Raw genomic sequence first — 20,439 nt, 5'->3', positions numbered from 1 at the left:
CCCTCCGTCATGCTCACTCATCCACTCCGTGCTTCACACAATAGCTTCACACTAGCTCATCAAGATTGTAACTTGCTTAGCTAAATGAATTGTGGAGTTCAGTCCCTGAGCCCATTATGTGCCTCTGTAGCCCTTTCCGCTACCGCCCACAAGATGGGTATGGGGTGCATAATAAATGAACTAAACTAAGCTTCATCTAATCCCTTCAAGCTTCAGATCAACCATTTCAAGCCTCAGTCAACCGCTTGAAGGCTTAGTCAACCGCTTGAAGCCTCAGTCAACCTCCAATTAACCTAGCTAGCTGCAGTTTACCTGAGTTTTACCTGAGAGCCACTAACACTAGTAGGAGGGTAGAAATGGCCTGAGCTACTCTATCCTTTTGAGATGCCAGACTATTACATTAATGTTATTACATTCATGTGCAGCCACTAGTACGCTTAGCGTTTCGGGCAGGTCCCTGGAATACGATCCCCACCGCGAAGAATCGTTGTTACAACCAAGTACTCATTTTACTGTTGAGTTAAACAGAGGCTACAGTTAAGGATTTGCGCCCAGGAAATCCTCCCCGGCCAGGATGCCCATGACAAAGCGCTCGCGGAACGCCAGGCGAGTGTCTTACCACTACACCACGAAGACTGAACTCAAAACTTCACCACGGAGACCACGGAGAATCAAGCCTCAGTCAACCGCTTGACGCCTTAGTCAACCGCTTGAAGCCTCAGTCAACCTCCAATTAACCTAGCTAGCTACAGTTTACCTGAATTTTACCTGAGAGCCACTATAACACTAGTAGGAGGGTAGAAATGGCTTGAGCTACTCTATCCTTTTGAGATGCCAGACTACGCACAACCCGAAGCCCAACATGTCACACTCCCAGAGTTATGTAACTGAAGCCCGAACCAATTGTGTAACCGGAACCCGACCAATTGTGTAGGCTTAGCAAGCAAATATCTCATCCAACCCACATTAAGCTAAGTCACAGAGCCCAACCAAACTCCCTTCTCAGCCCTACCAAACCTTACTTAGCCCTACCTAACACCACCCCCTTACCCTAACAACTATCTTTTGGAGCCAAGAAAACAAACAACTGAGCCCTATTCAAAAAAATAAACCTGGAACTCTTGCAAAAATACAACAATGAAGCCCTAGAAAATAAACATGCACTCAGCCATAGCAAAGAAACAACCATGGTCCTCTAGCAAAGAAACGAGGTACTAGCACACAAACAACCCCTGGAGCACAATCATGCAAGAACTGAAGCCCGACCATGCACAACCCGAAGCCCAAGTGACACCCCCGGAGCCCGACAGTTATGTAACTGGAGCCCGACCTGTTGTGTAACCAAAGCCCGACCAATTGTGTAACCCGAGTCCGACCAGTTATGTAACTGCAAGCCTAGCATACATGAACCAAACAACCTCTGAATCACAACCATGCACAACCCCAAGCCAAAATGACACCCCTGAGCCCGACCAGTTATTTAACCGGAGCCCGCCCAGTTGTGTAACCGAAGCCCCACGAGTTGTGTAACCGGAGCCCGACCAGTTGTGTAACCAAAGCCCCCTCCAGTTGTGTAACCGGACCTCGATCAGCTTCGAAGTTAACTCCGGAGTTGGAGTCCCTAGGACAGTTCGTTGTTGCCTTCAACCTCGTTCTTACAGTTCCTGCAACGGCACAGGAACCAATTGTATTGGCATTTGCCTTTCCACTGGAAACTTTCGGCGCCGTGGAAGGGGTACCTGCTGCTTGGGTGACAGCTTCTCCCTCGTATCAACCTACCCTGTCTTTGCGCCCTGGAGAGGCCACTTCAGCCCGACAACCCAGAGCACAACTCCATAGGCTCCTGAAACTGAAGTATGCCTACTATGTGGAGAGCTAGTATCACAATTTATATATTTGTCCTGTACACCGTCCCCCATCCAGTGGGCAGCGGTGGATAGGTTACAATCACTTAGTTACTACCTACAATTACCAAACTGGGGGTATTGGGCTAAGATTTCTGGTAGCAGATCATTTTGAATTAAATATTTAGACATCTCTGGAACATTTGTTATAGAATTGTCTCTGAATTCACGTATCTTTGGTCAGGATCTGCAGATAATGAGAATTCCCAGAGATGCCTGTAACCGAGTCTAATCCGAGCAGTAGTAACATCTAGAAGCCTGCTGATTTTATTGGATGATCCATATATGTGGGGCTCCTCTTGCATGATAGCATGATGATAGATGGAATTACTGGTGTCGATTTCACTTTGCTTCAGATCAACAAGATTTAGTTGAAGTTCTTGGTGTACTATTGCTCTCAGACTGATTATTGACAATCCAAGGTTATACTCAATTTATCCTTTAAAGTCAGATTCTTTGGCTAACTCACCAGCTCTATCATGCATTCGGAGGCTAACATGAGATGGAGTCCACATGAAATGGACTCTGTTACCATCATTAATAATTTTGTTGTATTTGTGTCTAGCATCAGACACGAGCATGTTACAGTTATGTCTTAAAGAGTTGAGAGCAATTAAGGATGATAAAGAGTCATTTACAATTAATGTATCAAGTTTAGAGACTTATACACATTTCAGTGCAAGACGCAAGGCACTGTTCGGTCTGAAGGGCAGAGGCCCAGTTGTTTGTTTATACGGACCCCCCTATCAAAGTATAAGCCATCGCCAATTTATTTGATTATTATTTTCTACCACCGACGTGGCCACACATTTACAGTGCTAACCAGCATATATACATTTTCTTCTGTCCTCCATGGACAGGATGAGAGATCTGTTAAACATATAGTTCAGTGATTTATTGAACAATCAATCAATCACACAAGGTGATTGCTGATTGTCAGGACAACTGCACTTCCAGCTGCACCCGGGGAGCGGAAACGTGGTGAACCATATTTCATGTTCCTGACATGAAATACGATTAGCAATGCTAATCCTGACCATATGAAAACCATATACGCTTCTATTATATCAGCTATTTAGTTTTAAGATGTTATTGCTTACAGATTTATCCGATTACTTATATTATTAGTGTTTAATTATTTTGACCTTATTATTTTGTTTTATCCAATTAGCTACCTATACAAGTCAAAGTTATTATGTTACTATTTATATTTTGTCATACCAATTTCTTATATTTTATTCTATAATTGTTAAGATCACTTTAAATATGATTACTACGACTATCAATATATATATATATATATGCGAACAAGCCTGAATGGTCCCCAGGACAATATTATATATTATAGTTATATATATATATATATATATATATATATATATATATATATATATATATATATATATATATATATATATATATATATATATATATATATATAATTACTACTGAACTTGTACTGCAGCTGTTATCTGCCGTGTAAAAAAATTAATACAATATTGCGTCCCAAGTCAGGGGTGTCTAGACTCCATCACTTCATGCAAGCGGACATTGATCTTGAACTAAGTATACTATCTCATATCTATAAAAAGCATGAGCGATAACTTATACTGCGGCCACTACATGCCCAACATTGCCAAAAACAATATCAGAACTAATGATAGTATATCTGTATTTAACCACAATGTTAGCTCACTGTTATAATATGGATATATTAATTTATATTATAATATATTAAAATATTATATATTTCGAGGACGAGCGAAACTCCAAGTGGGGCTAAAATCATTTTTATTACAATTCTGAAAATAATAAATATTTGTAAATACAGTAATAATTTTATAGGATGAAAACAGTACATAGCAACATGGAGGTAGCAAAATGGTAAATAAGTTTGTATACCTTGTTGATGTGCACGACTTGTGAACAAGTGATTGGTTCACATTCGTATAGTTAGTCCAGATGACAGGGTAGACTACCTATACACATTAACTATACTACTATACAGATTTGGTTCCGTAGAGATACACTTCCATTACCGATCACGGGATGGGTATGGGGTGTATAATAAATGAACTAAACTATACTCTCTTATACTATACTTACAAACGTCTATAGTCTAGTACTAACCCTGAATTGAATTGCTTCCTAGAGGGCTGTAACAGAACCCATGGACACCACACTAGAAACAATTATATACTTGATATTCCAAGAGTGCGACTTAACTATAGCAGAATTGTTCTACAATCAAGGGTCCCAAAATGTTGAATGACCTTCCTAATCACATCAAAGGGTGTATTTCTCTCAACCAGATTAAAAGAGAAACTCAGAACTGCCTAAAATCTCTAGGCAGGTGTGGTAGTTATTGTGAGAGCTGTGGGAGAGGCTATGGGCAGGTGTCGTAGTTATGGTGAGAAGTGTGGGAGAGGCTATAGGCAGATGTGGTAGTTGTGAGAACTGTGGGAGAGGCTATAGGCAGGTGTGGTAGTTATGGGGAGGTAACCAACCTTACTTCCTAAATGTCAACTTGTTTTGCTGTTATTAAACATTAATTACTGAAAATGCACTGCAGCTGTTATCTGCCGTGTACAAAGATTAATAACAAATTGCGTTCCTTGCGTTTATTCTATAAAAAATTACTACCTGTTGCTCTATTACAATTTTGGTGTCTCATCCATTACGTAATAAATCATCATTTTATTTCTATTTCTCTACTTCATTATTGTTTTTGGATCTTTATTTAGTTTTGAGTCTTGTACTCGCTCTAAATATTTCCCCCATTATTCCTGGGAAGTGGCTTGATTCTTATTTATGGCATCTTCCTGGAGTGTATTTATCTTCCTGCAGTGTATTCATCTTCCTGACTGAGCATAATATCAAGGAGGCATTCGCTACCGTCGTGTCTAGTATTTAATTACTAAAGATGAAGGTTGCCCGGCGCTCCTCGGGCGACAGAAGCCTACTACACACCATCTTCATTACTCTAATCGTCTTCACTACACATTGTCTTCCTCATTGTAACTATGTTAACTACTGACATCATCACTGTAATTATCCTTATCACACAACCTGCAACACTGTAGCCATATACACTACACACCACCATCGTCATCACTATAATCATCTTCATTAAATGCTGTCTTCATCTCTGTAACTATCCCTGACCCCTTCCAAGTGCTATATAGTAGTAATGGGTTGGCGCTATATCCTGAGTATTCCTTGCTTCCCTCTGTAACTATCATCATTACTTGACACCACAAGGTTCCCCATCTGTAAACTTCCCCTTCCTTCGCCACATTCCATATCCTTCAACCACTTTCCTTACCCTTCAACCACTTTCCTTACCCTTCATTTCCTCTCCTTTCCTTTCCTTCATGACCTTCCATCTCCTTCGTTACCTCTCCCACCCTTCACAATCTGCATCACCTTCGCTACCTTTACGACCTTGTTTATCCCTCATCACCTTCCTTTTACCCTTCACTATATTCCCTACCCTTCACGAACTTCCCTTCATTCACCATCTTCCCTACATTCACCATCTTCCCTACATTCGCCACCTTCTCTACCCTTTCCAAACCTACACCACCCCAACTCTTTGCCACTTTTCATTCATCCGTATAACCATTTTTCTCTTAACACTGTCTTCATCAAGTATTTCAAGTAATTATCTGTTAGACCTGTCCGAAACGCTATGCGTGTTAGTGGTTTACAAGAATGTAAAAACATCAATGCTATGTACTCTCAAAAACCCAATGTACCTTCTTTTATATAAATAAATAAATAAATAAATAAATAAATAAATAAATGTTGTGCAGAATAAACTCCCATTCACAGCTACAGGATTCAGATTCAGATTCAGATGTTTATTCAGGTAAGGTATATACATACAAGTGATGTTACATTAATGGATTGATATATAGATAGAGCTAGTACATACAATGCCTAAAGCCACTATTACGCAATGCGTTTCGGGCAAAACGCATATGTGGCATAGGAGGCATATGTGTTGTGCAGAATAAACTGTACCGCTCACAGGATAAGAACTAAGAGGTGCAGAATAAACTGACCACTCACAGGATAAGAACTAAGAGGTGCAGAATAAACTGTACCACTCACAGGATAAGAACTAAGAGGTGCAGAATAAACTGTACCGCCCACAGGATGGGTATAGGGTGCATAATAAATAAACTAAACCAAAGCTAGGATGTTTTGATTATTATAATTTTTACCATTAATACTCCAGACTTGATAAGGTTCAGAGCTGATATGGTTCAGTACATTAGAGCTGATAAGGTTCAGTGCTTCAGAGCAAGTAAGGTTCAGTGCTTCGGAGCTAGAAAGGTTCAGTGCTTCAGAGTTGAAAAGGTTCAGTGCTTCGTGTCGAGCGGTGTGTGTGTACACAACACCACCGCTCACTTGCCATGTATCAACGGCAAGGGTGTACGTGGCATTAATATGGTTTTAACCTCTGTACCATACGAAATATAAACATATATAACAAAAGTTTAATAGTAATAGATAGCTGGTGTTAAATGCATGTAGGTTTGGACATCTAAATTTTGATTCACGTTGTAACTTACGAGGGAAAAATGTAGTTAAAGTTCTTATAACTGGCATCATGACAGCGCCGTGTTGGGCTACGATAAGAGTGGCAAGTTTAGGAGGTTGGCACTCTCCTCCTTCGCTTTCTCCTCTTGTTTCTAGAAATTCTTGCACTGTATTTCATATAATTCGTATATGAACATCGTAAAGAGTTTAACCTTCACCACTAATAGTTAGAGATCCCCTTATCTAATAGTTTTGCAACAAATAATATTACATGGGTTGATAAAACAAATAATGTTAACTCGTTTTGTAGGGGACAAGAATCCTGTATAATATATATATATATATATATATATATATATATATATATATATATATATATATATATATATATATATATATATATATATATATATGTTTCATTGAATATGACCGCATATTCTGTATTTATTATTTTCTGGTTTAGGGCTTCTATCCCTCTAACTATTTTCTTAGCATCTGGGCTTAATTGGAATAGGAGTTCTCCAAAACTCATTTTCGTACTTTTAAGGTGAAGAAAAGAAGTGATTTACTATAGAGTGTATTACACTTATTTGTATAATTTGCACGACGTTTCGAACCTCCATGGTTCATTCTCAAGTGAACAGATCTTACAATACTAGTTGATTTTATACCCGCATTAGGTCAGGTGATAATACAATGAAGGTGAAAAACATGGGGGGATACATAAGGGATAAACATAGGGGCTGCAGAAGGCTTATTGGCCCATACGAGGCATCTCCTATCTAAACACAAAGATTAATCCAGTGTAATTGGCCTGTTATGTTGGACATTGTCTTCTGTGTTGGCATCGATATGTTCTTGTCTTGTCCTTACTCTCATGGTGGGTAGAGTAAATAGTTCCGTGATTTGGGTGTTCATGGTAGGTCGCTCTATCCTTATGTGAATTGCCTCAAGAATTTGTAATCTTCTTGAATCTTGGGTTTTGTCTATTATGCAAGTATTCTTGTTCAACATTTCTCTTGTTAGAGTAATGTCATGGGCTTGTCTCATGTGATTCCTAGGGGCACCAGATTGAAGATGGCATGTCAAACGCCTCGTCAGCTTGGTCGACGTCATACCTATGTACTTACATTGAAGGTTACATCCTTCGTGGGGGCAAGTGTACATGTATACAACGCTTGACTGCTGTAGAGGGTTCTCCGTCGGCTTCGGGCTGTTTTTGATAAGGAGTTCGGAAGTCTTCTTGGTTTTGTAGAATATTATCAGGTTTATGTTTTGGTCAGGAGTAGTGCTTTTTACTCCTTTACGGATTATTTCTTTCATTATTCTTTCCTCTTTTATATGTTCACTGTGCATGGTTGATTTGTAATATAATTTTATTGGGGGTTGTGGTTTCTGTTCTAGGTTCTGAATTATACCAACGGTCCAAGTGTCTTCTTATAGCAGCGTTTATTTCCGCGTTGCTATATCCGTTGTTCACCAATACCTGAGTTACTCTTTCAAACTCTCTACTCACGTTGCTCCATTCAGAGCAGTGGGTAAGCGCTCGACGAATATAAGCATTGAGAACACTGGCTTTGTATCTTTGGGGGCACTCACTTCTACCGTTCAGGCATAATCCTATGTTGGTGGGCTTGGTATATACGTTGGTGCTTAAAGAGGTTCCTGTTTTTGTTATTAGTACATCCAAGAATGGCAGACTGTTATTTTCACTATTTTCATGTGTAAATCGGAGTACTGACTCTCTCTCTAGGTGTCTTTTTAGGTCAATTAGTTCATCTGAGTCTTTTACTATTACGAATATGTCATCTACATAACGGCAGTATACAGTTGGTTTTTGTCTGCTACTGAAGACCCTATCTTCGATGGTTCCCATATAAAAATTAGCAAATAAAACTCCTAAGGGGGAGCCCATTGCTACTCCGTCTATTTGTAAATACATGTCTCCTTGTGGACTGATGAAAGGGGCTTCCTTTGTACATGCTTCGAGAAGACTTTTCAAGTGTGGCTCAGGTATGTCTAATTTGGGGGTGCTCTCGTCTCTGTATACTCTGTCCAGTATCATTCCTATGGTTGTGTCGACTGGGACGTTGGTAAAAAGGGATTCAACGTCCAGGGAAGCGATGATTCCATCGGGCTGGGTAGATTTGATCAATTCTAGGAAATCTGCTGATGATTGTAGACTAAACTTACTTGGAGTGTATGGAGTTAGGAGTTCATTGAGTTTCTTTGCCAGGTGATAAGTTGGGGTTGGTATTTGGCTGATTATAGGGCGTAGTGGGTTACCTGGTTTATGCGTCTTAACATTGCCGTAGGCATATCCTAAGCCATAGTCGCCTTGAAGTTTATTGAAATGCACACTACCTTTCTTTGCGTTGATTGCTGTAATTGTTTTGTTTACTTTCCGCTTAAGGTCTTCTACGGGGTTCCTCGTGATTCGTTGAAATTTGGAGTCGTCACTTAGGATGTCGCTAATTTTGTTCATGTATTCATGGGTAGGAATCAATACATATGCTGCTGTTTTGTCGGCTTTTCTTATTGTTACGTCTTTCAGATTTTTTAGTTGTTTCGCTGCTTCTTTGAGTCGTGGGGTTAAGATTGTAGATGAATATGTTCCTCGTTTTTTCCCTGCTTCTGCAAGTAGTTCAGCTTGAAGTGTGTCAGTGGTGATGACTTTTTTGTTGTCTTCTAGCTTATGGATATCGTCCAGAAGCATTTCGATTTCCAGGCGTTTTTGATGCATCTTTGGTTTAGATAAGAATTGACAATTTAGACCAAGATTTAAGAGGTCTCGTTGGTCCTGGGTAAGATCATAAGAAGTCAGGTTAAAGTAGCCATCTTTAGGACGAGGGATTTTTAGCTGTCCACCGTTTAGGGATGTTAACTTACGGAGTGTCTTTGTTTCTACAAGAGTTTTATGTTGTTGTTTCAGGTTAAATAGTTCACTGTTGATCACCACTGACACACTTCAAGCTGAACTACTTGCAGAAGCAGGGAAAAAACGAGGAACATATTCATCTACAATCTTAACCCCACGACTCAAAGAAGCAGCGAAACAACTAAAAAATCTGAAAGACGTAACAATAAGAAAAGCCGACAAAACAGCAGCATATGTATTGATTCCTACCCATGAATACATGAACAAAATTAGCGACATCCTAAGTGACGACTCCAAATTTCAACGAATCACGAGGAACCCCGTAGAAGACCTTAAGCGGAAAGTAAACAAAACAATTACAGCAATCAACGCAAAGAAAGGTAGTGTGCATTTCAATAAACTTCAAGGCGACTATGGCTTAGGATATGCCTACGGCAATGTTAAGACGCATAAACCAGGTAACCCACTACGCCCTATAATCAGCCAAATACCAACCCCAACTTATCACCTGGCAAAGAAACTCAATGAACTCCTAACTCCATACACTCCAAGTAAGTTTAGTCTACAATCATCAGCAGATTTCCTAGAATTGATCAAATCTACCCAGCCCGATGGAATCATCGCTTCCCTGGACGTTGAATCCCTTTTTACCAACGTCCCAGTCGACACAACCATAGGAATGATACTGGACAGAGTATACAGAGACGAGAGCACCCCCAAATTAGACATACCTGAGCCACACTTGAAAAGTCTTCTCGAAGCATGTACAAAGGAAGCCCCTTTCATCAGTCCACAAGGAGACATGTATTTACAAATAGACGGAGTAGCAATGGGCTCCCCCTTAGGAGTTTTATTTGCTAATTTTTATATGGGAACCATCGAAGATAGGGTCTTCAGTAGCAGACAAAAACCAACTGTATACTGCCGTTATGTAGATGACATATTCGTAATAGTAAAAGACTCAGATGAACTAATTGACCTAAAAAGACACCTAGAGAGAGAGTCAGTACTCCGATTTACACATGAAAATAGTGAAAATAACAGTCTGCCATTCTTGGATGTACTAATAACAAAAACAGGAACCTCTTTAAGCACCAACGTATATACCAAGCCCACCAACATAGGATTATGCCTGAACGGTAGAAGTGAGTGCCCCCAAAGATACAAAGCCAGTGTTCTCAATGCTTATATTCGTCGAGCGCTTACCCACTGCTCTGAATGGAGCAACGTGAGTAGAGAGTTTGAAAGAGTAACTCAGGTATTGGTGAACAACGGATATAGCAACGCGGAAATAAACGCTGCTATAAGAAGACACTTGGACCGTTGGTATAATTCAGAACCTAGAACAGAAACCACAACACCCCCAATAAAATTATATTACAAATCAACCATGCACAGTGAACATATAAAAGAGGAAAGAATAATGAAAGAAATAATCCGTAAAGGAGTAAAAAGCACTACTCCTGACCAAAACATAAACCTGATAATATTCTACAAAACCAAGAAGACTTCCGAACTCCTTATCAAAAACAGCCCGAAGCCGACGGAGAACCCTCTACAGCAGTCAAGCGTTGTATACATGTACACTTGCCCCCACGAAGGATGTAACCTTCAATGTAAGTACATAGGTATGACGTCGACCAAGCTGACGAGGCGTTTGACATGCCATCTTCAATCTGGTGCCCCTAGGAATCACATGAGACAAGCCCATGACATTACTCTAACAAGAGAAATGTTGAACAAGAATACTTGCATAATAGACAAAACCCAAGATTCAAGAAGATTACAAATTCTTGAGGCAATTCACATAAGGATAGAGCGACCTACCATGAACACCCAAATCACGGAACTATTTACTCTACCCACCATGAGAGTAAGGACAAGACAAGAACATATCGATGCCAACACAGAAGACAATGTCCAACATAACAGGCCAATTACACTGGATTAATCTTTGTGTTTAGATAGGAGATGCCTCGTATGGGCCAATAAGCCTTCTGCAGCCCCTATGTTTATCCCTTATGTATCCCCCCATGTTTTTCACCTTCATTGTATTATCACCTGACCTAATGCGGGTATAAAATCAACTAGTATTGTAAGATCTGTTCACTTGAGAATGAACCATGGAGGTTCGAAACGTCGTGCAAATTATACAAATAAGTGTAATACACTCTATAGTAAATCACTTCTTTTCTTCACCTTAAAAGTACGAAAATGAGTTTTGGAGAACTCCTATTCCAATTAAGCCCAGATGCTAAGAAAATAGTTAGAGGGATAGAAGCCCTAAACCAGAAAATAATAAATACAGAATATGCGGTCATATTCAATGAAACATGTTTGAAAGAAAACCTGCTGCCAGTATACACCAATATATATATATATATATATATATATATATATATATATATATATATATATATATATATATATAGTATAATGTCTATCCACAGTTGGAGGCGCAACTCCTGTACGTCAGCTTTTATTAACTATAGGCTTCTGACATTTGTGTTGAAGATAATTAAACTCCTGACATCGTTCCTAGGGGGCCGAGAGGTTGGCCCTGTATTCTGCACACTATTTTTCCGTAATTGTCCCTTTCACTTTGTGTCAAGGTAGCCCAATGGATGAGCTAACTCGACATGCATGCCTATTGAGCTCTAATAAGTAGTATAGATTTAATGTATGCTAACAAACTTTAACCATTTTAACAATGCTGTAATTACGTAGCTAAACGAATAACAAAGCTCAGTATATTTGCGCCTTTGCATGTAGTTGGTCAATTGTGCACAATACAAAATCTATTATCGAAAGAACTATCTAACTTTCAGGTGAGATTACCATGTCACTTCCGTCAAATGAGCACAAGTGTGCAGAATAGCTGGACGAATGACAGGTGTTTTCTCTCTCTCTCTCTCTCTCTCTCTCTCTCTCTCTCTCTCTCTCTCTCTCTCATTTATCGTCAAAGAAACTCAGATAAATGCAAGTAACAAAGCAATGAGACATAAAATTCAATTAAGAATGCCATTCCCCGCCTCTCTCTCTCATACAATGGTTGATAGAAAATTTGGCTTTTGGATGCCATTACCAGAAACGCTTTGCTAATAGTGGCATCATGGATTATGTACCTCATGTACTTACAATTTGTACATTACTATGTTCTTTGTACACATATTCTTTTGAATAAACATGGTATGGTATTAGTATTTCTAGGTTTCAAGGTTACAAAAAAAAAAAAAAAATATATATATATATATATATATATATATATATGTATATATATATATATATATATATATATATATATATATATATATATATATATATATATATATATAGAGAGAGAGAGAGAGAGAGAGAGAGAGAGAGAGGGGGGGGGGGAGGGGGGGGGTCCCAGTAGTACAGTTCGTTCTGGATGCATAATCAAGAATCCGGACAGAAATGGTTGGGTACATATCCTTTCACCTAATGCCACTGTTCATGTGTCCTGACACCGGCGATGGTGTGGTTATTGGCTATTTATTTAACCATAGCTTTGCTTTCATTTAAGATATATTTCCCTTGAAATGTAGTTACATTATCATCTACATCTGTCTTTATTCTGACATAAAAACCTTTGACGTTACATTGCATATATGTAAATTAATTATAAAATTGATTGGCTTGTGTGCAGGCTTTCACAATCCCTGAGCGAGCCTTCAAGTAACTATAAAAAGGCATATATCTTCACTTTCACTTCAGTTATATTTATGCCAAAGTATTAACATGCAGCCTATATTTCTGTCTTTATGATGACATAGAAAACTTCGTTTATTACAATATCTGGATTAAATTAACAATGATCTTCGAAAGGTCGTATTCACAAAACTTGACATATATCTCATTTACTTCCTTGCCTAACAGCAAGTATTTCCTTGCCTAACAGCAAGTACTTTCTTGCCTAACAACAAGTCTTTCCAATCAAATTTATTAAAGAACTTTCTAAGTTCCCCATAGTGTCCTCTCCTGAAATAAAGATTTTCAACTGCTTCAACTATCTCATTTTCTTCTAGATTATAATGCATTGCATACTTTATTCCCAAACAGGACGTGATCAGTTTTGCCCCAGGGGGAAAGAAACTGAATATCAAATATCTCTTCCTCTCTCCTGGTGAATACGAAATCCAGCATGGAAGAAACATGCCCTTCCCTCATCCTCATAGCTTGTTTAACGTGTTGATACATGAATGTCTCCAGGATGAGGTTTATTAATCTACAGGTCCAAAACTCCTCTGTTCTAACTTCATAGGCCTCCCAGTCTATGGAATTCAGATTGAAGTCACTGACTACCAGCAGTCATGATCAGGCAAGCCTACAACATTAAATATTTGTAACTGGAAAGAAGCAGGTGCCATGTTAACTTCTTACGAAACCCCTGTCAAAGGGAAACTAGATCATGGACAGAGCAGTATTATGATGTTTTTTTTAAATACAGTATAGTTTTATCATATGTGAAAACAATCCCAAGCAACGGTGTGTTGTTAATACCTGTAATGAAATTCTTGCAGATGAAAATTTGAAATATTCAAAACTACAAAGGTACTTAAAAACAAAACATGTAGAACTCATCAACAAACCACGTGAATATTTACAAAAGAGGATCAGTGAATGAAATTTATTAACACAGGTTTTTATTAAATTTACCACTTTTAATGATACAGTAAAACAAAACTGCCATCATATTTTGCTGCAGATCAGTTCTGAAGAGAAACTCCTCTACACATTTGTTGAAAAATTTCTTTTCCCAGAAACTTTGGATATGATGGATACACTTTACAATAATAATTCTGTCTCCACCATGCTGCCTGTTGGGTCAGTGACACCTATGACCCTGATGCCTGCAACATTTGTTGGGTCTATATTTTATCATGAGAGGAGGCTTATCATGCAGCTATTGCTTTGTGGGTTAATTTTGCTCGCGTTCATGGTTTGTGGTTCAGTGTTCAAGTGCATGCCCTGTAGTCAGCCCCTATGGTGTTTAGGGACCTGGAGTTGGAGGGATTGGTGAATTCCACTTGCAAGTTTGCCCATATCCTCTTTTTCCTGGTAGTTTGGCTCACCCAGTGTCTGTTCTATTCCCCCTTGTTCAGGCTCCAAAATACCTGAGGGTTTCGAAGTCTGAGCTGGGCTTAGCTTTGGGTGTAACTTGGCTGCCTCTGGAGTCTGCCTCAGCTACCTCAATGTTGGAACCTGTCCCTTTCAGCCAGGGATTCGGAGCTTTCTTCTTCACAGGGGAGATTTGCCTAGCTCTGATTCCTCTCTATAGGATACAATTTTCCTGTCTTTGCATTGAGCGTTAAACACAGCTCTGCTCTGGGGTCATCATGGTTAATCTCTGGGGCTGGGGAGGAACCTGATTAGGGTCCCTGGGTGTGCTTCCTTGTACTGTTAAGTTCCACAGAAACATCTTATTTCTAGAGGTTTCCGTCATCCCACCTTATGTCCCCTTCAGCGTGGGCAGATATCTTTCAGATCCTCCTCAGGAATCAGGATCTTGATTCCCTTATGAACCACTCTCCTTTGAGTTTGGGTTTGCTTCTGCCTTGTTGGCTTCCAGACAACCCTCTTCTTTTCTTGTGGGCGTGGCATGGCTTCTGCCGATCCTGGCACTTGAGTAATAATAAAAAATATCAAGCCAGCAAGCACGTCAAGCTGCATAGAAGTCTAAAATTGTATCCTGCTGAAGATGAGTGAACAACCTAGAAATAGTAGCAGGCAACAAGGCAGACAAATGTAGCTCAAAATGGGGATTAAAATCCATCCAAAACTTCTTGGAGAAGACCTCTCCCATTGTACAAGATCAAAGGGCATCCATCGAACAGGTCTAATCCTAGTAATCCACTGTCAACTGGGCAACCTGCTGAGCTGCTAAGCTCCAACATAGTTTCTTTGGGCAGAAGTAAACAGGGCATTGATGACAGCCATGAAGGAAGGCCCTTTCCCTTAAGAACGACTTGATAACTGGGGTATCTTCCTTTCCTGCAAGTGCCTGGATACAACAGTAGGGCTACAATTGTCCAAAATAAAATTAAGTGTCTGCCAGCCAGGATGAAGCAAGGCCCTCATACCACTGCCAGGAAGTGGAAGAGAAGTTAGATTCAAAGATGGACAGCTCTACTTCAGATATTACTACTACTTCAGGACCTGGTTTCACATTAGGAATCGAAGCAAGTCCCACTTGAAAAAGACAACAGAAATTTGTGCAGGGTTTGGGGTTTATCCAGGCCATGAACCTGGGACCAGAAATGCCCCCCCTCTAGGAAGCTGAAGAAGTGTCCAGCTTGTACTGGGATGGGGATGAGGGAATGCATCTGCAAAGAGCAACAAACTCTCATGACCAAAACCTAAACTCCCAAAAAAAAAGGTCAAAGGGCAACCAACGACCATCCTGTATCAACCTTCCAATCTCTCTGGCCTTTTCCTGTCAAAGAAGTGTTTGGCAAGGATAGGTCTCAGAGGTCTGGTGCAGTTTCCTAAGGTTTGGCAATACCAGTGCTTAAGCTCAGGAAGCTATTGAGGGGGATCCTTCAAAGAAATCAAAGTTATAATGCAATAAAGAACTTTGCAAATACAAATTTCTGGTCAGTATACAAATTAGCTGAAGAAAATATATACTGAATTTTAAATTTATTTTTGAACAATGACCAAAAAATTATGTGTGCACATTTTCACAAAAGATAATTCCTTTTTTCTAATGCAAAAAATAAGGAATGTTTATATGTTTATTAACTTTGGTGTATGCAGTGATACCACACATTGAAATAAGTTATATTGTACATAAAATATTTTTGGGTGGCATCCATAATCTAGAACATTTCTCACCCTTTTTACCCTTGTGGAACCCTCAAAATAATTTTAATGTCTCAAGGAGCCCCTGAATAAAAATTATTACTGTACAGTATATACTATATATATTTATTAATCTCAAAAATATATATTTATTGATCACCAAAAAGTCAACCATATCTGCAAACACAAAAATTAACATTGACAATGTTGAAAAAACATAAGACAAATCAAACCAATATGAAAAAATATGTGGGTCAAGACAATGCTATTTTTGAAGCTTGTATAATAAAAAATTAAACAAATGTGTATTATAAATATTAAGTTAAACACATAAATGCCTCATGCTTTTGCATATGATTAGCATTAGCCTATTTATCACTGTCTTGTGGAATCCCAGTTGAGAAATGCTGCTCTAGAACAATCACTTTTGAACATTTTGACACTTGAATCACAGTTATAAAGCAATAAATATCCTTAAAAATGTGGAAAGAATATAAACATTTTATGCATCACTGAGTCAGGTTAGATTAGGCAAGTGACTGCATGGAGGGTCAGATCACCATATTGTTATAGTAATAAGAATGTATTAATGTTATGTGATACTGCACTGCATTTATTTGTAATATTGATAATACAAAAATACAAGTATTTGGAAAAACAATACTATACTGTAATCATATTATCATTACACCATACCCGCTATAATGGGACTGAGAGGCATTTAGTGTGGGAGATGGTATGATGCCCAGTTTGATCTCTTCTCTTATTTACCAGCTGGCAAGTGTGTGTAGTGGTCGTGGCAGGGACAGGGCACCCATGGGTTGTGAATGATCCTCTTTTCTTACTAAAGAGTTTTTATAGATGCATTTTAGAACCATAGTTGTTTGGAGTGCTATACTGAGTGGTGGGTGGTTAGGACATCACAGTCCTATGCCAGAATAATAACAATATAACACCAGTATAATGATATTTAAATAGTGAACAATAGTGTAGCTTCATAAAAACCTCCTTGACTATTTTTTTAATATAATTTCATGCTCAGATTATGTCAAAATGGATGAACAATTTATTTTCCAGGAGCTATAGTGTACACTGATATTTCAGAAATATAGCAAATCATTTGTTATGTAAAAAACATTCAAGCATTTGCTTATCTAGTTTCTTAAAACATTATTTCTTAATGAATTTTGTTATAACTGTGTGGTATTGGTGGTGAAGTTCATAAATTTATTTCCATGTAATCATTGACTTTTCAATGGTAATCAAACCCTTTCAATGACAGAGTTAAATAAACCATCTCACTGAATTACTGAATATATTATATATGAGTATACAGTATACTGTATAACCGAACAACATTTACATTTATTCCCACTTATTTGTAAATTTTACATATATACACATCTATCATTCCCAATGCAGTATTGTATTATTTCCTTGTTTACATGTTTTGTTTCACAAAATTATCTGGTTAAAATAAAATCATACAGAATATAACTTAAATTTATTGCATGGTACATCATAACATTTCAGCTTATGAGTTATTAAGATCTTATAAATGATGTATCAATAAAAACATTGATTTATATAAGTTTTACCTTGTATGAGTTTCAAGATGTCTCTTCAGATAGCTCATACGACTTGAGCAATATGAACAGTACTGGCAAGAATAAGGCTTCTCACCTGTATGTGTACTGAGGTGCTGCTTGAGGTGAGACTTTCTAGCAAACTGAGAGGGACAATATGGGCATAAAAATGGCCGTTCTCCAGTGTGGGTACGCTGGTGAGCGGTGAGATTGCTCTGATATGCAGTACGAAATGAACATATTGAACAAGAATAAGGCTTTTCCCGAATGAGATCTAGATTTTCCAATGAAGCTGTATTAATATTAGTAGTTGTGTTTTGAGGAGGAAACTGGTATAACTTCCTCACACTTGTTGGGACTTTCACTGTTCCTGCAGGATCTCGTGCACTGCTACACTGACCTTCACTCTTCAACTGTACCTGTAAACAATATCAACATTTTGTAGTGCTCTTGCAAAGCCAGGTCTTAATATACAATACAGTATAAGATGTCTTCTTTGTTAGCTTCACAATACCAGTAACTGAAAACTTTGTTTTCCCAACAACATTTTGTAAGTGAATGAGTTACCCTTATTCACAATCATGTATTGAAGTATCATTATATGAGTAAGATACTGAATATGCATGTCAATTTAATACTTCCTTTAACTGTCTTTCAAGTTATAAAATGTGATATTATGTAATTTCTATGCAAATGCTGTATCCTTTCGTGGTTGATTAAAGAATGACTTCTTCAAACTACTCCTACACTAAACAAACCATAATTTTCCCTGCTATTCAAGCGTTGCAGCATTACAAATCAATTAATGCAAATCCTGCATATCAGAAACTTTACCAAGAAATGATTAAAGTTTAACAAGATTCTTGCTTTACAGGAGTTCAAGACAAACATTTTAATAGCATATTCAAAAATTACAAAACAATGGATACACTAAAAATTATGGTGCTGATGGAAATGATCTGATGAATCATTTATATAATGAAAAAGAATTATATTTTATATAATGTACCTTCAAAAACCTAGATCATATTGTAATGGACCTAATCTGGATTTTTCTTATTGCAGATGATACAATGCAGGTTCATGCATATGTCAACGATTTCTAAACAAAGCTTTTGTGCTGGATATCAATAATTAATTTGCACCAAAAATATTAAACATTAAACGGACCCACCCGGTTCTGCCTTAACTTTTTGCAGAACCGGGTGGGTCTTGGTAATTCAGAAGCAGTTAAATGCATATAATGATGTCATGCCTTTTGTTAAACTTTTGCATCACCCTGAATCGGCCTTGAAGTTCTCAATACTTACGGGTCATGCCATTCTTTCAGCTACACACTAACTCTGTGCACCACCAACAGCCGCTTTTCTGCTACAGTGTTGTGTAAACCACTGCTAGACAGCATTATCTAAATCCTCATGCTTTGAATGTTTTTGTCACTACTTTTACCACTACTGCTCTCACTTCTGCTCATAAACTCCATGACCTACTTCCATTGTTTTTTATGTCAGAAACAGCACTAGTATAATTTGTATACTCTTTGCCAGCTGCTTTCCTTTCCAGCCATGAACAAGTTTCTCTAATAACTCTGCCTTCTTACCCACGATAAATAAGTTCCTTCTACCCCTTATCTAATGTGCCCATACTACTTATTCCGAATAACATGGCTTCACCTTTCAAATAATGATACTTGTATAACAGGTCAGACTGCACTCACACAGAAGGAAAACCACATAGTCAATACACGAGCCCTTGCATTAGGTCTAGCTGATATGAAAAAAATGTCACATAAGGTTACTTAAAGTGGCAGATCACTGTACATGTGTAAGATAGTAGTTTTAGCCGTAATAATGTCAGAAAGCATAGTACTGCTCACTTGGTACTCAGCACAAACAACACTTCTCAAGATCCCACTCTTGACCATCTTTATTAGCTCAACTTACTTCATAAAGTCATCAATGAACACTTTCTCTTGTAAAAGCAATTATCGACAAATTTCCTGCTCTTGTAGCCAAAATGGTGCACAAATGTTCATAACTTTTGCAGATATATTTAAAAAAATCCAGAGAATGAAAGCTCCAATACCGCACCACAAACCAAAACAAATGGTATGATGCCTCACCCCCCATTCACTTTTACTGCTTTATCTCACATTATTCAGACTGTTCACTCTCACCACTTTATTTTTAACTTTATTTATTTATATATTTGCCATAATGATAAGCAGGCATATCAAGTAAGTGGTGTTTGGAAATCATGTGGCTGTCTATATTCTGATTTTCATTTTAATAAGTATTTGCATTTACTTTTAATAAAAATATATAGTTTATTTTCAGTCTAATTTGAAAACAAAAGGCTTATGCATGTGGCCAGATATTGTAAAAAGAAAAAGGTTAATTTTTACTTGTGTAAGTTGCAATTTATATTCCTGAATAAAAAATAAATGCAAATGTCCTAGATATCAAGAACAGTCTGGATTTCATATTAAAATTAGCTATTAAAATATCCAGTAATTATAAGCTTTAGAATACTGGTACTCAAATATATAGGGTAAAGAATTTTATTACATAAAATAGTAAATAATATATACAGTGGTACATACCTTCGTTTTCAAATTTAATTCGTTCCCAGAGATGATTTGAAAACCAAAAATTGAAAAACTGAAACAAATTTTCCCATAAGAAATAATGTATATTGA

At 37.9% G+C, this 20,439-nt stretch overlaps 1 protein-coding gene and 1 long non-coding RNA gene across 3 annotated transcripts in view; one reads left to right on the top strand and one right to left on the bottom strand.

The window, feature by feature from the left end:
• Nucleotides 1–5,905: 5,905 nt before the first annotated feature.
• On the top strand, nucleotides 5,906–17,576 carry LOC138359017 (uncharacterized). 2 transcript variants are annotated; one of them, XR_011225718.1, is made up of 2 exons: nucleotides 5,906–6,344; nucleotides 13,414–17,576. It is a non-coding gene; the product is annotated as an uncharacterized lncRNA (long non-coding RNA). The 2 variants fall into 2 exon arrangements; XR_011225719.1 differs by having other exon boundaries at nucleotides 5,906–6,442.
• A 68-nt stretch (nucleotides 17,577–17,644) lies between these two features.
• The window catches only part of LOC123745834 (zinc finger and BTB domain-containing protein 7A), a 72,164-nt gene continuing 69,369 nt past the window's right edge, over nucleotides 17,645–20,439 (bottom strand). Inside the window, exon 6 of the mRNA XM_045726882.2 lies at nucleotides 17,645–18,160. Coding sequence (XP_045582838.1) covers nucleotides 17,750–18,160 — 411 coding nt within the window. The 3' untranslated portion in view covers nucleotides 17,645–17,749. The remainder of the gene's footprint in view (nucleotides 18,161–20,439) is intronic.

Source organism: Procambarus clarkii, chromosome 88, assembly GCF_040958095.1.
Source record: "Procambarus clarkii isolate CNS0578487 chromosome 88, FALCON_Pclarkii_2.0, whole genome shotgun sequence".
NCBI lineage: Eukaryota > Metazoa > Arthropoda > Malacostraca > Decapoda > Cambaridae > Procambarus > Procambarus clarkii.
The sequence above is the reverse complement of the archived record's forward strand: the minus strand, read 5'-3'. Positions and strand labels throughout refer to the sequence as shown.